Source organism: Papio anubis, chromosome 20, assembly GCF_008728515.1.
Source record: "Papio anubis isolate 15944 chromosome 20, Panubis1.0, whole genome shotgun sequence".
In the NCBI taxonomy this organism is placed as follows: Eukaryota; Metazoa; Chordata; class Mammalia; order Primates; family Cercopithecidae; genus Papio; species Papio anubis.
In genome coordinates, this window is record NC_044995.1 from 4,832,012 (window position 1) to 4,856,906 (window position 24,895).

Genomic DNA, 24,895 nt, shown 5'->3' on the forward strand with positions numbered 1-24,895 from the left:
GAGAACACTGCGCCTGCGCACTCTCCGTAGCCGGCTCCACCTTCAGCGTCTGCGCCACGTGACTCCGATCCACCCTCGAAGTTCCAGTGGAATATCCCCCTTCTGGAAAAATGGTTTCACCCACTCTTTCTCTAGAACTGGTCGGGGCGCTACCACTGTCCGGTCCGGAGGGGAACTGTTTTCTCCGGAAGTGACCACAGGCTGACTCGGAAAAGGAGGAGGCGGGGCAGTGGGGCCTTCGGCGACGACTATGGAAGGAGCCGGCTACAGGGTAAGCACTGAGGACGCACTCCCTCGCTTCAGTGTATGCGAAACGCCCCGTCTGGTGATCAGCTCTTCCCTCAGGCCTTGCGAGTGCACTTGAGAAACTCCGATCTCTTATAAACGCGCCGTCACCCTCCCGTCTACCGCCCCAGGGAAGAACCTCTCATGGCCCCGCCCCCCGGCTCAGGCGACTCCTTGGGCCCTGCCCTCTGTGGAACGCACGCCAGCATCCGAACGGGGGCTGGACCATTCTCCCCGCCTTCGTCCTTGGGCAATGGCCCTCCCGGCCCCGCCCCCTGGGGATGGCTCCTCCCTGGGCCCGTCCCTATTGGCTCCCCAGGCCGGTCCCCTCGCTGGTCGCATTCTCTTGGGCCCCAGCCCTTGCTGGTTCCCCCCAACTCAGGTGGTGTTTGAGAAGGGCGGAGTGTACCTGCATACCAGCGCTAAGAAGTATCAGGACCGAGACTCCCTCATCGCTGGTGTTATCCGTGTCGTGGAAAAGGTGCGTTGGGAGGGAGCAGGGCTCGAACCCGCTCCGAGCGGGATGCAGGCGCTCTGGGATGCAAGCGGGAACTGTAGGAGTTTGGTCTGGCGGTCAGCAGTGGGACCTGAAGAAGGCTGGGGGTGGGAACTGGAATGAGGGGCGGGACTTTGAAAGGCCGAGGGTAGAAACTGGGAAAGTTTGGAAATTTGCAACGGAAAGTTTTGGGAATGTGGTTTGGGGAGCGCCTCTAACCCCGCCTCCCTCCTTCCCCTAGGACAATGACGTCCTCCTGCACTGGGCTCCTGTAGAGGAGGCTGGAGATTCCACCCAAATCCTCTTCTCCAAGAAGGTAGGCTCCACACGCTTTGCCCTTCTCCACTCACTTTTCTTCTGGGTCCGTGCTGTTGTAAGTCATTTGAGGGACTTGTGTACAATCCCAGAGCTACCCATGGGGCATGTGTGACCCTGTCTGGGTTTGGGTACTCTGCCCCTTGGTTTGCTCCTCTCTGTGAAATGGGCAGAGGATGCCCATTCAAGGAAAAAGAGCAGGGACCATGAGACACACAGTCGTGGGGACGGCTGACTCCTCTCTCCCTTTGCTTCGTGGGAGATCCCTGCCAGGGTGCAAGATGTGGATTCAATTTGCTTGAAGGGAGGTGGCATTTCCTCTGGTGCCATAGGACAGGGCCTGACAGCCTACTCACCCACTTCGTCACTGCTCCTGCCTTTCCCTTCGTTATATCTCCTGAGACTTCCCGTGGCTGGACCCCATCCTGGGCAACTCTGAGACCCAGAGATAAGTCAGATCCAGACCCACCTAAGCCCTCACCCTTACTCATTTTTTGAGAAACTGATAGATTTCTCACTTTTTGAGAAACACAGCCAAGGCACAAGGAAGTTGTATTACGTCATTTCCACTTTTCAGGTTGCCCTGCATCTGGTTGGTAGAACTTGTCATGTGTCCTGGATTCCAGCTGCAAAGAAACCTGGGAAATGTAGTGTTTTTGTTTGTTTGTTTGTTAAGACAGTCTCACTGTCTCAAAGAGTGCAAAGTGGTATCTTATTGTGGTTTTGTTTTGTATTTACCTAGCGAGTACCAACATTGTCTTTAAGCACTCCGCAGTCTGACTACAGAGCCACCTGCTGTGTAGCATGGACCTTCCCACGCACTGGGAGACATGGGGCCAAGTCCTGGCTCTCTCTCTGGTTGCGTTGGGTGACCCTAAGCAAGTGCTGTACCTTCTTTTTCTTTTCTTTTTTTTTTTTTTGTTAATTTTTTTTTAATGAGACGGAGTTCCTCCCTTGTTGCCCAGGCTGGAGTGCAACAGCGCAATCTCAGCTCACTACAACCTCCGCCTCTCGGATTCTAGCAATTTTCCTTCCTTAGCCTCCTGAGTAGCTGGGATTACAGGCATGCGCCACCACGCCCAGCTAATTTTTTTGTATTTTTTTTTTTTTTAGTAGAAACGGGGTTTCACCATGTCAGCCAGGCTGGTATCGAACTCCCACCTCAGGTGATCTGCCCGCCTCAGCCTCCCAAAGTGCTGGGATTACAGGCGTGAGCCACTGCACCCGGCCTGCTGTAGCTTCTTTGTGCCTCAGTTTCCCTGTTTATTCGATGGGACTATCTTCCAGGGTAGCCTCAAGGCTCAGATCTGCATCCCTAGCCCTTTACTGTCTGCTCCTTTCCTCCCCTAAGGACTCCAGTGGGGGTGACTCCTGCGCTTCTGAGGAGGAGCCAACCTTTGACCCTGGCTATGAACCTGACTGGGCCGTCATCAGCACTGTGCGGCCACAGCCCCGCCACTCAGAGCCCACGAGAGGTAGGCTGAGGTGCGGCCCTTGGGAAGCACGTGTGGGCCAGGTAGGACACATCTTGCCCTCAGTGGTCATGGCTCCAGAGGCTTTGCTGCTCACAATCAAGAAGGCCACCAGGCCGGGCGCGGTGGCTCAAGCCTGTAATCCCAGCACTTTGGGAGGCCGAGATGGGCGGATCACGAGGTCAGGAGATCGAGACCATCCTGGCTAACACAGTGAAACCCCGTCTCTACTAAAAAAATACAAAAAACTAGCCGGGCGAGGTGGCGGGCGCCTGTAGTCCCAGCTACTCGGGAGGCTGAGGCAGGAGAATGGCGTGAATCCGGGAGGCGGAGCTTGCAGTGAGCCGAGATCCCGCCACTGCACTCCGGCCTGGGAGACAGAGCGAGACTCCGCCTCAAAAAAAAAAAAAAAAGAGAAGGCCACCAGTCACCACCTTCCAGTCCCAGGAGCAAGGAAGTGAAGCGGAGTACAGGACTGTCCCAGCCCAGGTCAGCATGGCCAGTGTCTCTGAGGTCGCAGCTTTGCTTATCCTGCTGGGCTCCTGGATTGGCTGCGGGTGCCCCCACACCAGGCCTGCCCCTGAGGTTCGAGGCTGGTGGGGTGGTAGATGCAGCCAGTCAGGGTGATTTGCACCACCCTGGGGTCACACAGGGTGCAGGGGACATCCAGAGAAGGCACCTGACCCTCTGGGGAATGGAGAGCCCTTCCAGGAAGAGGTGATGCTGGAACTTGGCACTGAGGGACTCTTGGGAGTTGTCTCTTCTGGCAGAGAGAGCAGCCCGTGCAGGCCAGAGGCAGGCGGCCCTGGTGTGTTTAGGGAGCCTCTGGCCTTTCATTGTAGCTCAAGTGTGGGATTTTGAGTGAAGAAGGGTTGGAGGTAAGATAGGCAGGGGCGACAGACCTGAGGGGCCTCAAGTGCCAGGTTGAGGAATAGGGCCCTTACCCTGCAGGTTGAGGGGTGCCTAGGAAGGTTCTGGAAAGGCACATGTCCACTGGGCTGCCCTCCCATCTCACTCATTTGTGCTTCCAAGTAATGTGAGGCCAGGCGCAGGGGAATGGCTTGTGGCGGGGCCGTCAGGAGATGCCTGTGCCAAAGGAACATCCTGGATTGAGGTTGATGAGGCCGGCTCTGGCCTCTCATACCTCCCCCAACACAGCGCCATCTCCCCAGGTGCAGAGCCCAGCTGCCCCCAGGGCTCCTGGGCCTTCTCAGTGAGTCTGGGGGAGCTCAAGTCCATCCGCCGCTCCAAGCCCGGCCTCAGCTGGGCCTACCTGGTTCTGGTGACCCAGGCTGGAGGCTCCCTGCCCGCACTGCACTTCCACCGCGGGGGCACCCGCGCCCTGCTCCGCGTCCTCAGCCGCTACCTGCTGTTGGCCAGGTGAGCTCTCTCCCAGTGCTGGGCCTTAAACCGGGCCCAGTTCCTCCATGGCTGCAGCGTGACCCCTCGGGGCTGTGAAAGAAACACAACTCACACTGATTTAAAGGAAGGCAGAGAGAGTTGACCAGCACATATAACCAAAAAATGAAAAGGGAGTATTGATTTCAGGCAGGACCCAGGTCCCAAAATGTTGGAAACAGTTATCCTTTTTCCCCCTGAGTTTGTCATTCTCTGAGCCCCCAGTATCGCTGGCTTAACAACCCCGCTGGATGGAAAGCACCTCTTCCCCCCATTCCAACAAGATCCCAGAGCTGCCTCTCATTGGCTCGTCCCTGAGTCAGTTACAGTGAACCAGAAGGTGAAAGGCCCTCATTGGCCAGCCCCAAGTCGCACGCCCACCCCTGGGCTCCAGCTCTGGTCCTCCTGTAACAGCATCCCCCGAAATCAGGGATTCCCCAGGGGTGGTTGTGAGGCTGCAGCTGGAACGGATGTCGGCCGAGCACAGACAGCCTGGGACACTGGGCCCCTACCTGTGCATCACATGTGCGTCACCTCCCGCCTCCCAGCTCCCCGCAGGACTCCCGCCTCTACCTTGTCTTCCCCCACGACTCCTCTGCCCTCTCCAACTCCTTCCACCACCTGCAGCTCTTTGACCAGGACAGCTCCAATGTGGTATCTGTGAGTGTCCTGGGCACCAGGCCTGGCGGGTGTGGGCAGGGAGGGACGAGAAGGGGCGGGCCGTGAACTTCTTTGGCCTCGTCCCCAGCGTTTCCTCCAGGATCCCTACTCCACCACCTTCAGCAGCTTCTCCCGAGTGACCAACTTCTTCCGGGGTGCCCTGCAGCCACAGCCCGAGGGAGCCGCCTCCGACCTTCCCCCGCCACCTGACGATGAGCCCGAGCCTGGGTTCGAGGTCATTTCCTGTGTGAGTAGTGAGTGGACCCTCCCTGTTATTTCTGGCCATGTCTCCTTGGGCGCATGATTTCATTTCCCTGGGCCTCAATTTCCTCCTTGGTAAAATGGGGACGGTAATGGGACCCTCTCAGGGGGTGCATGAGGAAAGCGCTCATGGCTGTGCCAGGCACTATGAGCACCCGCTCGCTCCTATTGGGGGACCCCTCCTAACTGCGGGGTGACTTGGCTGCTGAGCCCCAGAAGAGGCTGCTGCCTGCCCCTGAATGTTAGTTATTCGTCAAGCTAAGAAGCGCCCTGAGCTTATGGACTGAGGGTGGGTTGGGTCCCCCCACTGCCCTACCGAGCCCCGGGCTCACTTGCCCTTCACCTGCAGGTGGAGCTGGGGCCTCGGCCAACCGTGGAGCGGGGCCCTCCAGTTACAGAGGAGGAGTGGGCGCGCCACGTGGGCCCTGAGGGCCGCCTGCAGCAGGTACCCGAGCTGAAGAATCGGATCTTCTCAGGGGTAAGTGCCAGGGCAGGTAGGAGGATGGGGCAGGGCCAGAACAAGGCCCCACTGAGCTGCCTGCCCTCCTGCACCCCCAGGGTCTGAGCCCCGGCCTGCGGCGTGAGGCATGGAAGTTCCTCCTGGGGTACCTCAGCTGGGAAGGCACAGCTGAGGAGCACAAGGCCCACGTTCGCAAGAAAACGTGAGTCCTCAGGAGGCCCTGCCAGGTGTGACACCTGGTGCCTCTTAGGGCACCAGTGGGCAAGTTCTGTGGACACTGGTTGTGAGCCTGCTGTATCTGGGCACCATCCTGCGCCTGTGGAATACGTCAGTGATCAAGCCAGACCCATCCTTGCCCCTGTGTGGTCTGTCTCCTGTCTCCATTGCAGTTTTCGTTCCTGTGCCATACTGTTTTAATGATCACAGTTTTGCAGCATGTTTCATAATCTAGGAGGGCCCATCTCTCCTCATTCCTGGTGTAGGTTATGTACCTGCCAGGCACTGAGGATGCAGCAGTGCTGGACGGTTCCCTGTCCTTGGTGTTCTGTCCAGTGGGGGGTGACAAATGTTCACCAAAAACCCACAAGGCTATGTAGTGAGAGATACCAGGAAGGTGAAGCATAAGGGATGGTGGTAAAAATGACAAAGTGACTTGCTTGGGTCTGTGTGGTCAGGGAGGGGCTCTGCAGGGCTGACTTGGGAGGTGGTGCCAGGCTGGGAGGTCTCTGGGTGCCGCAGAGAGTGGTGGCCTCACATCTTGTTTCCCTCTGCCACTCAGGGATGAGTATTTCCGCATGAAGCTGCAGTGGAAATCTGTGAGCCCTGAGCAGGAGCGGAGAAACTCACTCCTGCACGGATACCGCAGCCTCATCGGTCAGTGTCAGGGGTGGCGCTCAGGGTGGATGGGAGCAGGGAACCACAGGAGGGCCTCAGGCACGGGTGCGAGGGGCAGATAGAGGGAGCCCCCTGCCTCCCCAAGACCAAGAAGAGGGCATCTAGGGGGAAAGCGGCATGGGCCATTGGGGAATGGCCTTGTGGGAGCAAGGCCAGGGACAGGACGGGAAAGAAGGGGAGCCTGGCTGCCTTGGGGCCCAGTCTCAGTTCTGTCGGTGCCTCGAGATCTTGGCAAGTGATTTTGCCTCCCTGTGCCTCAGTTTCCCCTGCTGTGGGAGGATACAGCGAGCTGGTGAGCAGGAGGCCCGCACCTCGCAGCAGGAGCATCAGCGATGGTTTCTAGAACCAGCTCCGCTTCTGCCCAAGAGCGAACCCCGAGGCTGGGGGCTGCTGGCAGGAGAAGCAGTGGGGGCTGGCACTGGTGGCCTGCAGGGATGGGCCCCCCTACCCTTCTCACCTTTGCTCCCTGCGCCCGCTCCCCACAGAGAGAGACGTGAGCCGCACTGACAGGACCAACAAGTTCTACGAGGGTCCCGAGAACCCGGGGCTGGGGCTGCTGAACGACATCCTTCTCACCTACTGCATGTACCACTTCGACCTCGGTGGGTGCCAGGCCTGGGGCCGGGCGGGGCCTGGGCTGTCCAGGGGAGCGCTGTGGGCTTGGCTGCAGCCTGACTCTGTGTCCCCCCAGGCTACGTCCAGGGCATGAGTGACCTTCTCTCCCCGATCCTCTACGTCATTCAGAATGAGGTGGATGCTTTCTGGTGTTTCTGTGGCTTCATGGAACTCGTGGTGAGGCTCGGGTCAGGGGTGGGACACAGGCCTGTCGAGCAATCAGAGGTCCTGGCACCTCACAGGGCCTGCTCTTCCCCCCCCCTTCCGTCCCATAGCAAGGGAACTTTGAAGAGAGCCAGGAGACTATGAAGCGGCAACTCGGGCGACTGCTGCTGCTCCTGAGGGTGCTGGACCCCCAGCTCTGCGACTTCCTGGGTATGTGTCTCGGGCGGGTGGGCAGGAGACAGTGGGGCCATAGACCTTACCAGATTCTCTGGTAGTAGCAGCCACAGGTGGCGTCCTGGACATTGGGTCCTGATCCAAACAAGAGAACCATCCCCACGCAACCTAGAACGTAGAGGCAGAATCGCGGTTTGAAGCAAAACGTCACCAAATGCGACACACAGGGACCCTGACTCACCCCATCCTCGTGCTCACCTAGATCCTGTCTGGGCTTTGCCTTAGGCTTCACTTGCAGGGCATTTTTCAGAAATAAGGACCTAGGCATTCCTGCCACTTCTTATCTCCACCTAGCTGTGGCTCACCTTCAACCAGGAATCAGAAACTGGTTCTCTGGGCCATGGGGCTGGGGGTGCTGCATCCCGGCTTTAACATTTTTATTTTTCGGCCAGGCACAGTGGCTCACGCCTGTAATCCCAGCACTTTGGGAGGCAGAGGCAGGTGGATCACTTGAGGTCAGGAGTTCGATACCAGCCTGACCAACATGGAGAAACCCTGTCTCTACTAAAAATACAAAATTAGCCAGGCCTGGTGGCACACGCCTCTGATTCCAGCTACTCAGGAGGCTGAGGCAGGAGAATCGCTTGAACCTGGGAGGTGGAGGTTGCAGTGAGCCAAGATCACACCATTGCACTTCAGCCTAGGCAACAAGAGCAAAACTCCAACTCAAAAAAAAAAGAAAAATAGATATATATGTATATATATATTATTATTATTATAGTATATATTATTTATTACTTAGTCAATGTAAAAACTGCAGGAAGTTAAGATGAAGAAAAATAAGTAAGACTGGGCGTGGTTGTTCATGCTTGTAATCCCAGTGCTTTGGGAGGCCGAGGTGGGCAGATCACCTGAGGTCAGGAGTTCGAGACCAGCCTGGCCAACATGGTGAAACCCTGTTTCTACTAAAAATACAAAAATTAGCCGGGCGTGGTGGTGCATGCCTGTAATCCCAGCTACTCAGGAGGCTGAGGCAGGAGAGTCACTTGAGCCGAGGTCCCACCACTGCACTCCAGCCTGGACGACAAAGCGAGACTCTGTCTCAAAAAAAAAAAGAAAAAAACAAATTAAAATTGCTGTTTGATATCATTATTTTTCTTGAGTGCAGATGGTGATGATAATAAGTTAAACTTATTCATGGACGTTTCTTCAACGCTTTGGGACCCCTGGGGGAGGGAGCTGAGATACTCTGTCCTCACCTTACTGATGAGGAAACTAAGCCATAGAAAAGCGTCACCTCCTAGGGCACAAGGACAGAGGATGCCTCTGTGTCATTGGAAGTCTTCGGAAACATCACTCTTCTTGACTGCACGGCATTGTGTCCTGCAAGATGTGGTAGAATTGATTTAACTTGACCTGCCGGAGATTCGGGTCCTTTGCAGGTTTTCATCACAGTGCATGGTCTGGGTCATATCTTTAGGTTCACTTCCAAGAAGTGGAATTTTGTTCAGGACAGTGCTTGTTTCCACAGCTCTGGAAAGTTTGTCCTCCATTGTTACTTTCCTAAAAAGTTAGAATGCTCAGGCTCTCATTCTCATTTGAGTTAACTTGGGGGAAAAAAAGGTTGGACACCAGCTTAATTTTTTTTTTTTTTCTTTTTGAGATGGAGTCTCGCTGTGTTGCCCAAGCTGGAGTGCAGTGGCGTGATCTTGGCTCACGGCAACCTCTGCTGCCCGAGTTCAAGCAATTCCCCTGCCTCAGCCTCCCAAGGAGCTGGAATTACAGGGGTGTGGCACCATGCCCAGCTAATTTTTGTATTTTTAGTAGAGACAGGGTTTCACCATGTTGGCTAGGCTGTATTTTTAGTAGAGACGGGGTTTCACCATGTTGGCCTGGCTGGTCTCGAACTCCTGACCTCAGGTAATCCACCCGCCTTGCCCTCCCAAAGTGCTGGGGTTATAGGAGTGCGCCATCGCACCTGGCCCTCAGCTTAAATTTTTGCTAACATCATATCTAGGACTGCCAGTTTCCTTAGGCCTCACCAGCAGCGGGCACTGAGGTCTGTTTCCTCGGGCGTGCTGGGCGTCCTGCCTCCCTTCCATGTCCATGGCAGATGTGGAAGTATAATAGCACACTTCCTCTGGAGAGTGGGAGGAAGAAGGGGCAGGGCCCTCTTCAGAGCTGCTTCTGTCTCACCTCCGAGGTTCCCAAGCCAGGCATAAGTCACTTGTCTAGACTTGGGGAAGGTGTTCCAGTCAGGATGACATCTCAAACTCTCAGTCCCAGCGCTGGGCAAGGCTGAGTGGGCTCCATGTCATCCCCCAGATTCCCAGGACTCTGGCTCTCTCTGCTTCTGTTTCCGGTGGCTGCTCATCTGGTTCAAGAGGGAATTCCCCTTCCCGGATGTCCTTCGGCTGTGGGAGGTGGGCCAGCCAGTTTGGGCTAGAACTGAAGGGCTGGGCTCGCCTGCCCCAGGAGAGACTGGGAGGTTGGGTGGAGAGGGGCAGGCCCTGGTGAGACCTCAGGCCCAGGCTGGGTCATCACCCCTCCCTCCCTTCCGCACCCCCAGGTGCTGTGGACAGGGCTCCCTGGCCCCAATCTGCACCTGTTGGTGGCCTGCGCCATCCTGGACATGGAGCGGGACACCCTCATGCTGTCCGGCTTCGGCTCCAATGAGATCCTCAAGGTGAGGCTCTGGCTCCCTCCCGGCCCGTCCCCGCCCTGTCCACCCTGAGCTGGGCGCTGCCCAGGGCCGCAGTACCTCCGGGGAGCAGGTGTTCAATGTGGGATTATTGAAAGCCTGGTTAGCTGGGAGCGCAGTGGGGGTGGGGCCGCGTAGCTTTCCCTCCTGCCCCATCCCGGGCCTGCTCCCAGCAAGGTCCTCAGGGCAGGTGGGTGGGGACCTGCCCTCCCCTAGTACTGGCTCAGAACGCTCCCAGAGGCCTGAGAAGCATGACTCGCCCAGCGCGCCTCTGAGCCCCAGAGGGCCAGCCCGGTGTGTCTTCATTGTTTCCCAGCACGAGCCACAGAGTGGGCGCTCGGGCGGAGGTGGCTGAGTGCTGACTGGCGCCTGACCCACCCCCTCCCGCAGCACATCAACGAGCTGACTATGAAGCTGAGCGTGGAGGACGTGCTGACGCGCGCCGAGGCCCTGCACCGCCAGCTAACCGCCTGCCCCGTGAGTCCCCCGCCTGCCACGCAGCGCCCCCGCCCGAACCCTGCCCCATCTCACCTTCACCTTCCGCTTTTGGCTTCCCTCACCCCGCGCCTCCAGGAGCTGCCCCACAACGTGCAGGAGATCCTGGGGCTGGCGCCGCCCACAGAGCCCCACAGCCCCTCGCCCACCGCCTCCCCGCTGCCGCTGTCGCCCACCCGGGCCCCGCCCACCCCGCCGCCCCCCACGGACACAGCGCAGCAGCCCGACAGCAGCCTGGAGATCCTGCCGGAAGAGGAGGACGACGGCGCAGACTCCTAACCCCGCCCGGCAGCCTTGTTCTGCACAGGCACTTTAGACCGAGCCAGGGACACCTGCGAGGGGCCGGGTGCACTCCGCCGCCCTACTGATAAGCTGGCTTCATTAAACTGACACTTCTCATGTGCAATTGGCTTCTTGTTGGTGGGAGAAAGGCTGCCAAGTGGGCTCTGACCTGGGTGGGGAGGGGATGGTGGCTGGGCAGAGCCTAGGGTGAATGATTGGGGTTTGTGGAGGCAGGGCTCCCTGAGTTGCCTGATTTGTTTTTTTGTTTTGTTTTACGAGATGGAGTCTTGCTCTGTCGCCCAGGCTGGACCGCAGTGGTGGATCTCGGCTCACTGCAGCCTCTACCCTCCGGGTTCAAGCAACTATCCTGCCTCAGCCTCCTGAGTAGCTGGGACTACAGGCGTGCGCCACCACACCCGGCTAATTTTTGTATTTTTGGTAGAGACGGGGTTCCACCATGTTGGCCAGGCTGGTCTTGAACTCCCGACCTCAGGTGATCTACCTGCCTTGGGCTCCCAAAGTGCTGGCATTACAGGCGTGAGCCACCACACCCGGCCTGATTTGGGGTTTTTGGAAGAGGATAGGGTGCTCTAGGCTGCGGCTGCGGCTGCGACCTGGTAGCTGTGTGGGAACACTTCCCGGACATAACCAAGGTGGAAGGGTCTGCAGAGTTGCACTCTGGGGAGCCTGCCCTCCCAGCTGCTGCTTGGGAGAAAAATCACCTCCTGTTAAGCCACTGTCAGCCGGGCTTTCTGTTACTTGCATTAGGGCCCATCTGTGCTTCAGCCTCGTGGCAGTCGGAGGTGGTCGTTGTGATTGCCATTTCCCGGTGGTGCAGGGCATCCGTCTGGTTCCCTTCTATGCGCCCCCTCCCACCCTCCTATGGAGCCCCACTGTCCAGGAAGAAGTGAGGGGCAGATTCTTGGGGGACTCCAGGATAGGCATAGCGCCTGCTAACTGCAAGGCTAGTGGTTCCGATGCAGGCAAACTGGGGAAGTAACTGAGCCACGGGGGAGGCTGGACCACACGGCTTTTTCCGAAAATACTTTAATACAAGGTCCTCGTGTGGGTCATGTGCTGGAGAGATAACTGGCCTTGGGCTGCAGGGTGGCTGCCCTCTTCCTTTGCCAGGTCATGCGAGGGGCTGCCAGCCACCCCATGCACATGCCCCTGCCCCTCCGTGTCGGACTCGTGCCCCGTGGGGCTGGCCGTGTCGGATGCAGGCCCCTTCCGGCTGTTGATCTTGATGGCGGCGCGCAGCGCCGACTTTACCGCCGTCTCCACCCAGCCGTGCGGGTAGGCGGTGTGCTCGCCGGCAAAGTAGATGCGGCCATAAGGGACCCTCCAGTAATCCTTTTCGGTTTGCCAGAGCGCCGGCGGCTGTACCACAAAGCCACCCTGGCTGTGCGGGTCCTCCGCCCAACGCTTGACGACGCCGGTGCCGTCCCAGAGCTGGCGCACGAGAGGCCCGTGCAATGCCGCCACGTCGTCGAGCGCCAAGCGCAGCGCTTCTTCCCGGCTCAAGCCGGCGAACGCGGCCGCCGCGTCCGACCACGTGTACGAAGCCAGCAGCAGCGCGCCCTCGCGCGGCGGCGGGTAGAAAATCATGCGCGACGGGCGGTCGGTGTTCGAGTGGCCGCCTTCAATGTGCTCCTCGCGCCAGAAGGGCCTGCGGAAGCTTAGAAACACTTTGGTGGCCGGCACGTAGTGCAGCCTCCGCAGCGCCTCCTGCATGTGGCGGGGCAGCGGCGGCGAGAAGGTGATGCGCTTCACCGCCGGTCCGCTCGCCGTCAGCAGCACCACGTCGGCCTTCAGCACCTTCAGATTCCGCGCCGGGGGTGAGGTATCGATCTGCACGTGCACATCGTGCGGCCCCTGGGTCATCGCCACGACGGGCGCGTTCAACAGCACGAGCCCGGACAGCGAGCTCAGCAGTGCGCGCGGCAGCAGGTCCCAGCCACCCACGATGCGGCTGTACCTGCAGGCGGGGCGGGGTTGGGGGGGGTGACCTGGGCTCTGCTGCCCTGCCCCTCCGCCTAGCCCCACCCACCCCGGCAGCTGGCCCCTGTGGGCACCGGCCCGCTCCCTAGTCATCCACCTCTCCCGACCCTGCCCGTCCCTGACATCCCGGAGGTCGCAGGAGTAGTGGATTGTGTGACCAGGGATCCCACCACTTCTTCTCCGCTAGACCGTGTCCTTTATCCGGGAACCATTAGCCCCACTACCCTCAAGTAGGCCACGCCCTTCACAACAGCTCCGCCCCCAGACCCAGAGGCTCCGCCCACTCCCTGCTACTTGTCTTGATTGGCCCCCGCCCGCCCCGCCCCTGCCCGCCAGCCCCGCCCCTCACTGGAGTCTGTCGCTGAGGCAGCTGTGGGCCCTGAGGGCCTCGGCGAAGCTGAGATAGAAGAAGCCATCCTCGGACATCACGTCTCCCAGAAGCTGCACGGCCGGCCGGCTCAGGTTCCCTTCCCCGAGGAGGTATTCCTGCAGGGTGGGCGCAGGCCGAGGTCAGGGCCCAGGCAGGCTGCACCCCCCAGAGAGCCCCTCTGCAGCCCGGCCTCTTGGTCCCATGACATGTCCTTGGACCGTAGGATCCGGTCCCTGTTCTCTGACAGATGAGGGAAACTGAGGTCCAGAGAGGGGGCGTGTCCAGCCCCTGGGTCAGGCAGGAAGGTGGTGGCAGGACTAGGGTCCCAGGTACCCGCATTCTGACTCTCTGGGGAAGGCCTCATGGTCACACTCTCTGCCCTGCCTCTCAGCAGAACCAAGGGCCCCATTTACCAAGAGCGTGTGCCTTTCAAATTTTTTCATCGCCTTTCTGCAGCCCAGTGCCTTGAGGTCTTTGAGAGCCTGTTGTGGAAGAAGCAGACATGGTGCTGAGCTGCCTGGGCAGCCAGGGTGGAGGCTGGGCCTGGAGCCCACACCCGGCTTCTCCTGGTGGTTCTGCCCACGGCTGGCCATTCACCGCTCTCAAGCCCCTGGGCTTCTGCCCACACCGTGCCCTCCGCCTTGCCCTCCATGGCAACTCAGATGCCACCACTCCTCCGATCTTCCTGAACTGTTCACGCTGCCTCACCCCCCGCATTCGGCAGGCCAGGCTGGTCACGGCTCCTCCCGGTTGGGTGTTATTTTGCCTGTTTCTGAGCCAGCCAGCCTGTGAGCTCCATGGAGGCAGGGATGTGGGCAGCTGGAGAGGAGGCTGGGAGAGGATCCCAGGCGTGCTGTGTCCTCCCGGGGCTCAGTGATTATTTGTTGCCTGAATCACTGTGGCCACGGACAGAAGCTGGTCCCCTGGGTCACTGGTCAGCGCTGACAGGGCATGATGGCTGAGAAGTTTACCTACCGTCTGTCCCCTGCCCACAGCCCTCCTGTGGCTCCCCAGTGCCTGGGGCCACAGGGTCCTTGCCCCTCAGCCTCATGTTCAAGGCCCCTGCTAGCCCCTCAATGTCTTTTTTTTTCTTTTTTTGAGATGGAGTGTCGCTCTGTTGCCTAGGTTGGAGTGCAGGGGCGCCATCTCGGCTCACTGCAAGCTCTGCCTCCCAGGTTCAAGAGATTCTCCCACCTCAGCCTCCCAAGTAGCTGGGATTACAGGTGCCCACCACCACACCTGGTTAATTTTTGCATTTTTAGTAGAGACGGGGTTTCACCATATTGGCCAGGCTGGTCTCGAACTCCTGACCTCAAGTGATCTGCCCACCTCAGCCTCCCAAAGTGCTGGGATTCCAGGCATGAGCCACCGCGTCTGGCCTCAGTCCATGTCTTTTATGGCAGCTCCGGTTCTGTGGGCAGTGTCCAGTGTCCAGACCACCCGCCCTCAGGGCTCTCCCACCTGTACGTCTGGCACCTATTTTTTCCCTGCCTGTCTTTGCGTGGCACACGAGTGCCTGTCCTTCAGCTCTTTGTTCAAGTCTCATCCCCTCCGAGAAGCCTCGCTGCCCCTGTCTAATTTCAGGCCTCTTCTTGGTCTACCTGGCTTCCCCCTTCTGGCCAGGACCTCAGAGAGAAAGCGGTGCCCCTTCACTCACTCACGCATCTTGCATCTCCCAGGCTCGCAAACCAGTCAGTGTCAAGGCATAGAAATGACCTGGTCTAGAAGGGCAGATGGGCAAGTGGGCTCTGACCTGGGTGGGGAGGGGATATTGGGTGTGGGAAGCCCCTCCCTAAAGGTATCAGGGAAGGCTTCCTGGAGGAGGGGACAATGGAGCTGGTTCTTGAGGGCTGCGCAGGAGTTCCTGTGTGGGGAAGGGAAAGGCATTTTGGGCAAGGGAGGGCGATGCACAGGTATAGTGAGTGTGAGGAACACAGAGCTGGGGGCATGTGGACCACCATGAGGACAAAAATTCCTTACAGGGGCCGGGCGCGGTGGCTCAAGCCTGTAATCCCAGCACTTTGGGAGGCCGAGACGGGCGGATCACGAGGTCAGGAGATCGAGACCATCCTGGCTAACAGGGTGAAACCCCGTCTCTATTAAGAAATACAAAAAACTAGCCGGGCGAGGTGGCGGGCGCCTGTAGTCCCAGCTACTCGGGAGGCTGAGGCCGGAGAATGCCGTGAACCCGGGAGGCGGAGCTTGCAGTGAGCTGAGATCCGGCCACTGCACTCCAGCCTGGGTGACAGAGCGAGACTCCGTCTCAAAAAAAAAAAAAAAAAAAAAAATTCCTTACAGGAGAAAAGAGCATGAGGCTAGAGGGGTGCAGAAGGGAAGGCCAGTCAGGGCTCAAAGCTGAGCCCGAAAAGATCAGACTTTGTCCAGGAGGCAGCGGGGAGCCACCAGGGGCTGTGAGCGGCATCACTCTGGGTGTGTGGGAAGACACTTCTGGTACCAGGTTGGGGAGACTGGAGCCTGGGCAGCTGGAGAAGAGGCTGGGGGAGGGTCCAGGGCAGAGGAGGAGGCCTGAGCTGGGGTGGGCAGAGGGGAGCAGGGCACAAGCATCAGGGGGCAGGGGTGGGCACTGATGGTGGGGGAGGTGGGCGAGGAGGAGGTCAGGAGGAGGATGGCTCCTGGGGGTCTGCCCGTGACTGCGGGATGGTGGGGCCATCGTGAGATGGGGGCACCGGGAAGAGGAATGGGTTTAGGGGAAGGTTCTGAGCCCAGTGGAGCTAGAGGGTCCTGGGGAGGGACACAGGCCAGGGTCTCGAGAGGCAGATGTCTCCATCAGCCCGTGGATCTATGTTTAAGCCAGAGGTGGAGACTGGAGAGGTTGTCCAGGACAGTGTGTGGGTGAAAGGGGAAGAGGCCAAAAGCTGATGCAGCTTTGGGGTCAGCAGTGTTTATGGGGAAGCTAAAGAACAGAGTTGGGGCCGGGGGCAGTGGTTCACGCCTGTAATCCCAGCACTTTGGGAGGCCGAGGCAGGTGGATCACGAGGTCAGGAGTTCAAGATCAGCCTGGCCAAGATGGTGAAACCCCATCTCTATTAAAAATACAAAAATTAGCTGGGCGTGGTGGCGGGCGCCTGTAATCCCAGCTACTCGGGAGGCTGAAGCAGAGAATTGCTTGAACCTGGGAGACAGAGGTTGCAGTGAGCTGAAATGGCGCCACTGCACTCCAGCCTGGGCGACACAGTAAGACTCCGTCTCAAAAAGAAAAAAGGAGGGGGGGAGTTGGGAGGTGGCTCATATGCGTAGAAGCCCCTGGGATGGCCCATTCTCACTCTCAGATTGCAGTGAGTAGGTCAGTGGTTAGACCTCAGGGCACACATTCCCTGGTAGAATTTCCATCTCCATCAACAGGTGCCCCACCCCATGGCAGGGGACCCAAGGGATGACAGAGAGAAGAAAAGCCAGGCCAGGGAGCGCACTGGGGCAAGCTTAGGAGAAGGACAGAGAAGTCAGGGCGGGAGGAGGGTACAGGCGGTGCCCACCTGGTTGAGAGCCATCTGGTAGATGTCTTCGGGCGACTGGCCCTTTTCCTGGGGGCGTAGGGCGTAGCCCAGCTTCTCGGGTACCTTCTCCACCACGTAGTTGCGCAGCTTCACTTCGTGCACCTCCGTCCATGTGTTCTTGTCGTACTGGGTGAACTTGGTCAGGTTGAGTCCCAGGCCCTGGCAGAGCTTATGGAGGATCCTGATTGAGGGAGTGGGTGAGTGAGGGCTGGGCTCCGGTGGAGGTAACCCGGTCCCTAGTGGGACTTGGAGAAGGGAGGTGGGAGGGGAGAGTAGCTGGGGACCAGCATGAGGCTGGGGGGTTGGGCTAGATTTAGGGTGATCAATGCTGAGGGATGGGAATGAAATGGGGACCAGGATTAGGATTGAGTTAGGAATGGGAATAGAGCCCAGCTTAGAATCGGGAAGGGGGACAGAATTTGGGTTGGATGGGGGTTTGAGATGAAGAAGGAGCCTGGGGCTGGAGTGCCTGAGGGTGTGGGGCCGGTGGAGCTGCAGGCCTGGAGGGGCCAGCAGAGGAGCTGGCTTTTGCACCAGGCAGGGCTAGCTGGGGGTCTGGTTGGACTAGGTGGCCCGAGCATTGCCAGAGGCCCAGTGCTGGCGCTGGAGGCAAGACTAAGATGGGGATTAGGCGAAGGATGCCTGCTGTGGCATGGGCATGGAGCTGGGGGGCTGGCTGAGTCTAGGCACACAGGTGGGTGGGTTGCCAGGTCACCTGTGAGAGCTGGGCATGCGCATGGCTCCCAGCTCCCCAATCCAGCCCGTGTTCTGGTCCCGGTAGGTGAAGATGCGGCCCCCGATCCTGTTATCTGCCTCCAGGATGGTGACCTGAGGGAGGCGGTGGGGCGAGGAGGGCCCTTCAGGTCCACCCACTGACCATTCCCTGCCCCCTCCCACCCCGTGCCAGCCCCCTGCCTTCTTCCGTCCCCACAGTGGCACAGGAGACTAGGAGAGGGTCCCCTTCTGTATGGGAGGTGGGGGAACAGAACCAAGTGGGCAGTTCTAGAGTGCAGCAGGAAGGCCGCCGGCTAGACTGCAAAGGGACTTCCCAGCTCGGGGAGTTGGGAGATAACCCATATGCACAGAAGCCCCTGGGATGGCCCATTCTCATTCTTGGATTTCAGTGAGTAGGTCCGTGGTTAGACCTCAGGGCACACATCCCCTTAGTGGAGTTTCCTCTCCACCAACAGGCGCCCCACCCCGGGACAGGAGCTTTGAGCCAGTGAGACTCCCCTCTGGGATGAAAAACGTGGGACAGGAAAGTCTAGGGCCTCTCAGTGCAGACACGTGACAACAGGGGGCTTGGGCCTCACCCTCAGACCACGGGGAAAGGTAGCCTCTCCCTCCACATCCCCACCCCCACCCTCTCAAGCAGGAACGGGGCCAGGTCCCTCTGCCCAGGGACTCCAGCCTACAGCAGGAGGGACTCCAGGTAGACTGCAAGCAGTGCTTCCCACCTTATGTCCGGCATCACTGAGCATCTTGGCAGCCACCAGCCCGGCCACACCAGCGCCGACCACAATCACCCTCTGGGGCTTCAGGGTCCGATTGAGCCCCCAGGTCACCACCTCGAGCAGCTGCTCATAGTCAGGATCCTGCATGCATTTCTCGAAGGGGTCCTGGCTGCGTTCAGCCTTCCAGTCCCGGGAGGCCGCAAGGCTGAGAAGGATGGGGACGAGGACGAGGAGGCGCAGGGCTGGGAGGAGGAGGACAGGGTCAACGGGTACGTGGCAGGTTGGGGGAGAGGGGTTCTACTCACTTGTCCCAGAGTCCCCTCCCCTGCTTACTCACCCAACGGGGCCATGACTCTCGGTGGGAGATGGCGTCTGGGGTGGAGGAGAAGGGAGGGCTATTGTGGCTGAGGCCTGTGACTGCTGGAGCCTGACTCTGTCTCCCATGGGCTGCCTAGCTGCTGGAGTCAGCCCTCCCCCAATCACTGCCCTCTTCTCTGGACCTGTGTCCCCCAACCCCATTCTTTCAGAGTCCCCTGGACTGTCCATGCCTCCCTCCTCACCGGTCTCTACCTCTGCCACAGCTCTCTCGGGTTCCTGTCTCTTTCTCTTCTTTTCCCTCTTTCTTTTTTCTTTTCTTTCTTTCTTTCTTTCTTTTTTTTTTTTTTAACAGTCTTTCTCTGTCATCCAGGCTGGAGTGCAGTGGTACGATCTTGGCTCACTGCAACCTCCGCCTCCCAGGTTCAAGCAATCCTCCCACTTCAGCCTCCCAAGTAGCTGGGATTACAGACACCCATAACCACACCTGGCTAATTTTTGTATTTTTAGTAGAGATGGGGTTTTGCCACATTGGCCAGGCTGGTCTCGAACTCCTGATCTCAGGTGATCCACCCACCTCGGCCTCCCAAAGTGCTGGGGTTCCGGGCGTGAGCCATTGCGCCCATTTTCCCTCTTCCTCATCTCCCCCACTCGTTTCTCAGTCCCTGTTTCTGTGGGTCCTGTCTCTCTGTCCCCCCACCACTGGCCGTGTCGCTACCTTCAGCTCTCGGTGACAGCAGGACGGCGCGGTCCTCTCCACCGCCCTTCACTGTGTCTGCTGAGGCCCTTTCTCTCCCCTTAAACTGGAAGAGCCCCGCCCACCCCTCCTTTTGGGAAACGCCGAGGGAAATGAAACTGGTTTCCTGGAGCTGCTCTGGTCAAATGCTCAGAGTTTAGTTGAGATTGGAGAAAGGGGGTCAGAGGAAGTTAATCAGTCTATTTTCTTCCTTTTGCCCCAGATAGTTCTGGGGTGGTTTGGAGGCCAGAAATAGATGCTCAGGTAACCGTGTCAACAACGGGAATCCCCCTCGGCCTGCCCCTGTCCCTCATCACTGGGCCCCTTGTTTCTATCCTCCCCTGCGCTCTCTCTGCCTCCTTGATTCCCACGGCATGGGGACAGAGTGGGTATGGGTCCCTGGGCCAGGCCCATTTTCCCCTCCAAGTCCCTCTTCGTCAGGTGTCGCCAAGTCCTGCAGGGTTCCCCATGGTTCTGCTTCCCTCTCCACTTGCCACCCAGAGCCTCAGTCTCCCCCTCTGTCAAATGGGCGTAGCAGTGGGGCTGGCAGCCGTGAGCTCTGAGCCCGCCCTCCCCTTTGTGGCTCCCATCCACAGCTGTTAAATGGGGACGTCCCAGTGTTTTAGGATCAAGTGAGTGAATCCAGGTTAAGCTCTGTGGCCGGAACCTGGGGCAGTACTGGAAGCTGCTCCTTTGGAAATGCCAGCTGCTGTGGCCGCAGGGGCACTGGGGGGTTCTGTGAGTGGCCACCCGCCAGAGGGAAGTGCCCAGGCTTCACCCATCCCTGCCTTGAGAACCACCTCGGTGCTCAGGGCAGGGAGTGGGGCGGCACCTTGAAGTGGGTGGGGTGGAGAAACAATAGCAGGGACTTTCCTTGGGGTGGGGGAGAGGGAGCCAGGGGCTCAGTGAGGAGAAAAACCAGAGGGAGGCAGATTCTCTGCAGCAAGGGGTCAGGTGGGGGTGGGGGGGCATTACCAAGAAGGAAGATGGGAAACTCCAGCGGTAAATCAAAGAGGGATGCGGTTTATGGCCGGGAGGGGCTGGGGGGTGAATGTGAGTAAGAAGGCATATGATGCAGGGGCGGGAGGCTGTGGCAAAGGGAAATGATCAAAGAGCTGGACGGTTCAGGGACCGAAAGAGCTTGGGTCAGCAAAAATAGTGACAAGGGCCGGCGGTGGCTCACGCCCATAATCCCAGCACTTTGGAAGGTTGAGGCAGGCGGATCACCTGATGTCAGGAGTTCAAGACCAGCTTGGCCAACGTGGTGGAAACTGGTCGCTACTAAAAATATAAAAATTAGCTGGGCGTGGTGGCATATGCCTATAGTCCCAACTACTCTGGAAGTTGAGGCAGGAGAATTGCTTGAACCTAGGAGGCAGAGGTTGCAGTGAGTTGAGATCGCGCCATTGCACTCCAGCCTGGGTGACAGAATGAGACTCCCTCTCAAAACAAACAAACAAAAAAACAATAGTGACGAGGGCTGGGCGCAGTGGCTCACTCCTGTAATCCTAGCACTTTGGGAGGCTGAGGTGGGAGGATTGCTTGAGCCCAGGGACTTGAGACCAGCCTGGCCAAGATGGCGAAACCCTTTCTCTAAAAAAGAAAAAAAATAGTAACAAAAATGTTCCCATGGCTATCACCTGCTTGGAGGCCGCCTGGTGCTCAGGGCTTTGCACCCATCGTAACCCTCTGAAATGCCACATTTGAGGGCCAGGTATTAGCTCCTGCGGCAATCCCAGCACTTTGGGAGGCTGGTGAGGCCCGGATCACTTGAGGTCAGGTTCAATACCAGCCTGGCCAACATGATGAAACCCTGTCTCTGCCAAAAATATAAAAATTAGCCTGGGCTGAGGTGGTGCGCCTGTAATCCCAGCTACTGGGCTGAGGCGGGAGAATCGCTTGAACCCAGGAGGTGGAGGTTGCAGTGAGTCAGGAATTGCACCGCTGCACTCAGCCTGGGGGACAGGCCGAGACTCCGTCTCAAAGCAAGAAACAAAACAAACAAACAAAAACAATGCCTGCATTTTTTTTTTTTTTTTGAGATGGAGTCTCGCTCTGTCCCCCAGGCTGGAGTGCAGCGGTGCAATCTTGACAACCCACCTCCCTGAGATAGCGACCTCAGCTGGGAACCCCTGGCGTCCCGCCCTCCCTCCTGTGAGCCACAGTGATACAGTGGAGATGGGGTTTCACTGTGTTAGCCAGGATGGTCTTGATCTCCTGACCTTGTGATCCTCCTGCCTCAGCCTCCCAAAGTGCTGGGATTACAGGCGTGAGCCACCACCCCCAGCCCAATGCCTGCATTTGATAGTTGAGGAAACCGAGGCTTGGAGATGGCGAGAGGGTGGGGCAGGAGGACCCTGGGGTACAGAGAGGGAAAAGGCTTGGCCTAGGTCTCAGAGCTTCATTCACAGTAACATGTCGAGTATGAATGCAGCGGGATTGGGGCCTTATTCACCTGTGCCTCGGCCTGGGTCCCACAGCGGGGAATGGCAGTGCTGACATTCCTCACCAGGTCGGGCGGACCCCAGGTCCCCGGCCCCTGCCCAGCAGCTTGTTCAGTCCTACAGCCACATAACAGTGGAAAGGACCATGGAAAGGGGTGGAGGCCCACAGCCCACTGCCTCCTAGGACATGTCCCAGGAGTTTTTGGGTTTCCAGAGTGGGTGGGCTCCGGCACCAAGCCCCTTGTCCTTATCACACAGGGTTGTTGCACACAGCTCCTCTGGTTCTGGGCGTATGTGCAGCTCACCTTGGTGGACTTCTGGTTTTTTTTTTTTTTTTTTTAAGAGACAAGGTCTCACTGTCACTCAGGCTAGAGCACAGTGGCACAATCACGGCTCACTGCAGCCTCAACCTCCCGGGCTCAAGCAATCCTCCCACCTCAGCCTCCCTAGTAGCTGGGACTACAGAACTGCACCACCACACCTGGCTAAATTTCTGTACTGTTTGTAGAGATGGGGTTTCATTATGCTGCCCAGGCTGGTCTTGAACGGCTGGGCTTAAGCGATCCTCCAGCCTCAGTCTCTGGAGGAGCTGGGACCACAGGTGCATACCACCATGCACCGCTATTTTTTTGTACTTTTTCGTATAGACGGGGCCTCACTATGTTGCCCAGGCTGGTCTCAAACTCCTGGGCTCAGGTGATCCACGTGCCTTGGCCTCCCAGAGTGCTGAGATTACAAGCATGAGCCACTATGCCTGGTCCCCTTGAGCTTTTTTGTGCATTTCACATCATCTTCATTCAGCATGTATTGCTTTTGTAATTAAAGAAAAAAAAAATCCCAATTAATGTGAGTTTGAAGCAATACATCAGACAGGCCAGGTGCCCCAAGTGAAGAGCGGAGGGTGCAAGTCAGCTGGCTCAGGACTGATGCCTTTCCAGAATGCTCTGTAGCCCAGGCTGGAGTGCCGTGGCGCGATCTCAGCTCACTGCAACCTCCACCTTCCGGGTTCAAATGATTCTCCTGCCTCAACCTCCTGAGTAGCTGGGATTACAGGCGTGCACACCACCACGCCCAGCTAATTTTTGTATTTTTAGTAGAGACAGGGGTTTCTCCATGTTGGACAGGCTGGTCTCAAAGTCCTGACCTCAGGTGATCTGCCCACCTGGGCCTCCCAAAGTGCTGGGATTACAAGTGTGAGCCACCATGCCCAGCCTCCAGAATCATTTCTGATACTACTAAGGAAATTGATGTTCAGGTTAAATTAGGTTTAGGGATAAGGGTGGAATTAGGGAAAAGCGGTTTGGATAGGTGAGTGGGGGACAGGAGGGAGGGGAGGGGCAGGTGGAGGAAGCAGATGGGGATGGGAGGAAAGGCCCGGTCAAGTATCTGTTGACTTCAGCTGGTTTGGGGATATTCTGTTTTTTTAAATGGAGTTGCTAGAAAACAAGATTAATCCTCCCAGACAATGGTCTTCGGTGGGGCAAATCCTACCTTATTTGGTTGACTTCTAGAACCACAATGATGGTTTCAGTGGGGTTTAGGTCATATCTATACAGCAGCCAGACACCTGGCCCTGGCCCCACGGGGCGGGCCTCGCGGCCCATCAGGGCAGATGGTTTTGATGAGGACTGCACAGATGTGCTGGGGACCAGGCCCCTGCCTTACGTATATATGCATTCCCTTCTCTGAGTCTGTCCAAAGACCCTAAGTGGTCAGTATTAAAACTCACTGGCCAGGTGCGGTGGCTCACACCTGTAATCCCAGCACTTTGGGAGGCTGAGGTGGGCGGGCAGATCACAAAATCAGGAGTTCGAGACCAGCCTGGCCAACATGGTGAAACCCCATCTCTACTAAAAATACAAAAAAATTAGTCGGGCGTGGTGGCGGGCGTCTGTAATCCCAGCTACTCAGGAGGCTGAGGCAGGAGAATGGAGTGAACCTGGGAGGCGGAGCTTGCAGTGAGCCGAGACCACGCCATTGCCCTCCAGCCTGGGTGACAGAGCGAGACTCTGTCTCAAAAACAAAAACAAAAACAAAAAAAACCCACAAAACTTTCACCAAGGCTTGGGTGGGCAGGGCCTGGCCAGGGGATGACCTGGGACCTGGGTGGGAGTCAGGGGGTCCAGGCCCAGATCGGGGAAGGGACTCAGGGATCGGAGAACAGAATTAGTGAGTCCCCCGATCTTTGGCCTGACCCCAGGACAGGGGCCCCCTTCCCATAGAACCCTCCTTCCTGTTTCCAGAACATCCCAGGGCCCCAGGTGGGGGCACTCACTGCATGGCTGGCTCTGGGGGGCTCTCTCAGCACCCATGGCCTTTCTCGTTAGCCCAGGACAGAAGTCATCGTTGGGCGTGTGCGGAACCAAGGTGAACGATGGTGGCTTTGTCCTGATGCCCTTGTTAGGTCAGAGATGCCAGGTTCCTGGTGTTGGGGTCAGAGCAGTTGGGAGGCTGTGAAAGGCAGGTCCCCCTTTCTCAGAAGTGTTTTATTATGGAAACTTTCAAACATCTAAAACCAGAGTGAGCAGAGGATGAACCCAGGTGAATTCATGGCTTCACACAGCCTTTGTTTCATTCACATCCTCTCCCTCCCCTCACTGGATTTATTTTATTTTATTATTATTATTTTATTTTATTTATTTTTTTTTGAGACGGAGTCTTGCTCTGTCGCCCAGGCTGGAGTGCAGTGGCCGGATCTCAGCTCACTGCAAGCTCCACCTCCTGGGTTTACGCCATTCTCCTGCCTCAGCCTCCCGAGTAGCTGGGACTACAGGCGCCCGCCACCTCACCCGGCTAAGTTTTTGTATTTTTTAGTAGAGACGGGGTTTCACCGTGTCAGCCAGGATGGTCTCGATCTCCTGACCTCGTGATCCGCCCATCTCGGCCTCCCAAAGTGCTGGGATTACAGGCTTGAGCCACCGCGCCCAGCCACTGGATTTATTTTAGAGCAAATCCCAGACACCATATTGTCTTTTTATCTTTTGAAACTGAGTCTCATTCTGTCACCCAGGCCAGAGTGCAGTGGCGCAATCTCAGCTCACCGCAACCTCCACCTCCCAGGTTCAAGCCATTCTCCTGCCTCAGCCTCCCGAGGAGCTGGGATTACAGGCACAGGTCACTACGCCCGGCTAATTTTTGTATTTTTAGTAGCGATGGGGTTTCACCATGTTGGCTGGGGTGGTCTCGAACTCCTGTCCTTGGGTGATCCCTCCCGTCTCGGCCTCCCAAAGTGCAGGGATTACAAGGCTGAGCCACTGCGCCTGACCATGTTTTGCTTTTTAAAAACTACAATATCGGCTGGGTGCAGTGGCTCATGCCTGTAATCCCAGCACTTTGGGAGGCCGAGGCAGGCTGATCACGAGGTCAGGAGATCGAGACCATCCTGGC

The 24,895-nt window shown here is 57.9% G+C and overlaps 2 protein-coding genes across 9 annotated transcripts in view; one reads left to right on the forward strand and one right to left on the reverse strand.

Annotated features, from left to right (window-relative positions):
- Positions 1–46: 46 nt before the first annotated feature.
- TBC1D17 (TBC1 domain family member 17) lies at positions 47–10,797 on the forward strand. Of its 2 annotated transcripts, none has more exons than XR_002519027.1 (17): positions 47–271; positions 668–766; positions 1,023–1,097; positions 2,448–2,571; positions 3,741–3,948; positions 4,515–4,626; positions 4,715–4,873; positions 5,237–5,365; positions 5,446–5,549; positions 6,126–6,220; positions 6,727–6,843; positions 6,933–7,033; positions 7,132–7,231; positions 9,521–9,618; positions 9,765–9,881; positions 10,213–10,373; positions 10,470–10,797. XR_002519027.1 is itself a non-coding variant. In XM_003915927.4 (17 exons), the coding sequence occupies exons 1-17, from the start codon at positions 251–253 to the stop codon at positions 10,668–10,670; spliced, it is 1,947 nt and encodes a 648-aa protein (XP_003915976.1). In that variant the 5' UTR covers positions 47–250; the 3' UTR covers positions 10,671–10,797. The 2 variants fall into 2 exon arrangements, 1 of the variants encoding a protein (XP_003915976.1); XM_003915927.4 differs by having other exon boundaries at positions 10,287–10,373.
- A 906-nt stretch (positions 10,798–11,703) lies between these two features.
- IL4I1 (interleukin 4 induced 1) overlaps positions 11,704–24,895 on the reverse strand; it is a 40,835-nt gene continuing 27,643 nt past the window's right edge. For 3 of the 7 annotated variants that reach the window (XM_009195018.4, XM_009195015.3, XM_009195013.4), the window contains exons 3-10: positions 23,784–24,017; positions 18,351–18,385; positions 18,017–18,255; positions 17,275–17,387; positions 16,539–16,740; positions 13,458–13,526; positions 13,024–13,160; positions 11,704–12,651 (exon numbers count right to left, since the gene is read on the reverse strand). In XM_009195018.4, the coding sequence (XP_009193282.2) occupies positions 11,721–12,651; positions 13,024–13,160; positions 13,458–13,526; positions 16,539–16,740; positions 17,275–17,387; positions 18,017–18,255; positions 18,351–18,385; positions 23,784–23,788 (1,731 nt within the window). In that variant the 5' untranslated portion in view covers positions 23,789–24,017 and the 3' untranslated portion in view covers positions 11,704–11,720. Of the gene's footprint in view, positions 12,652–13,023; positions 13,161–13,457; positions 13,527–16,538; positions 16,741–17,274; positions 17,388–18,016; positions 18,256–18,350; positions 18,386–19,046; positions 19,999–23,783; positions 24,018–24,895 lie in introns of those variants that run through there. The other 4 variants (XM_009195017.4, XM_009195014.4, XM_003915930.4 and 1 more) reach the window with 4 other exon arrangements.

Coding starts and splice junctions, on each gene's coding strand:
- TBC1D17 (XM_003915927.4), top strand. CDS start 251: ATGGAAGGAGCCGGCTACAGG. Junction 2,572..3,740: donor CCACTCAGAGCCCACGAGAG/GTAGGCTGAGGT, acceptor CCATCTCCCCAG/GTGCAGAGCCCAGCTGCCCC. Junction 9,882..10,286: donor GCTCCAATGAGATCCTCAAG/GTGAGGCTCTGG, acceptor CCCCTCCCGCAG/CACATCAACGAGCTGACTAT.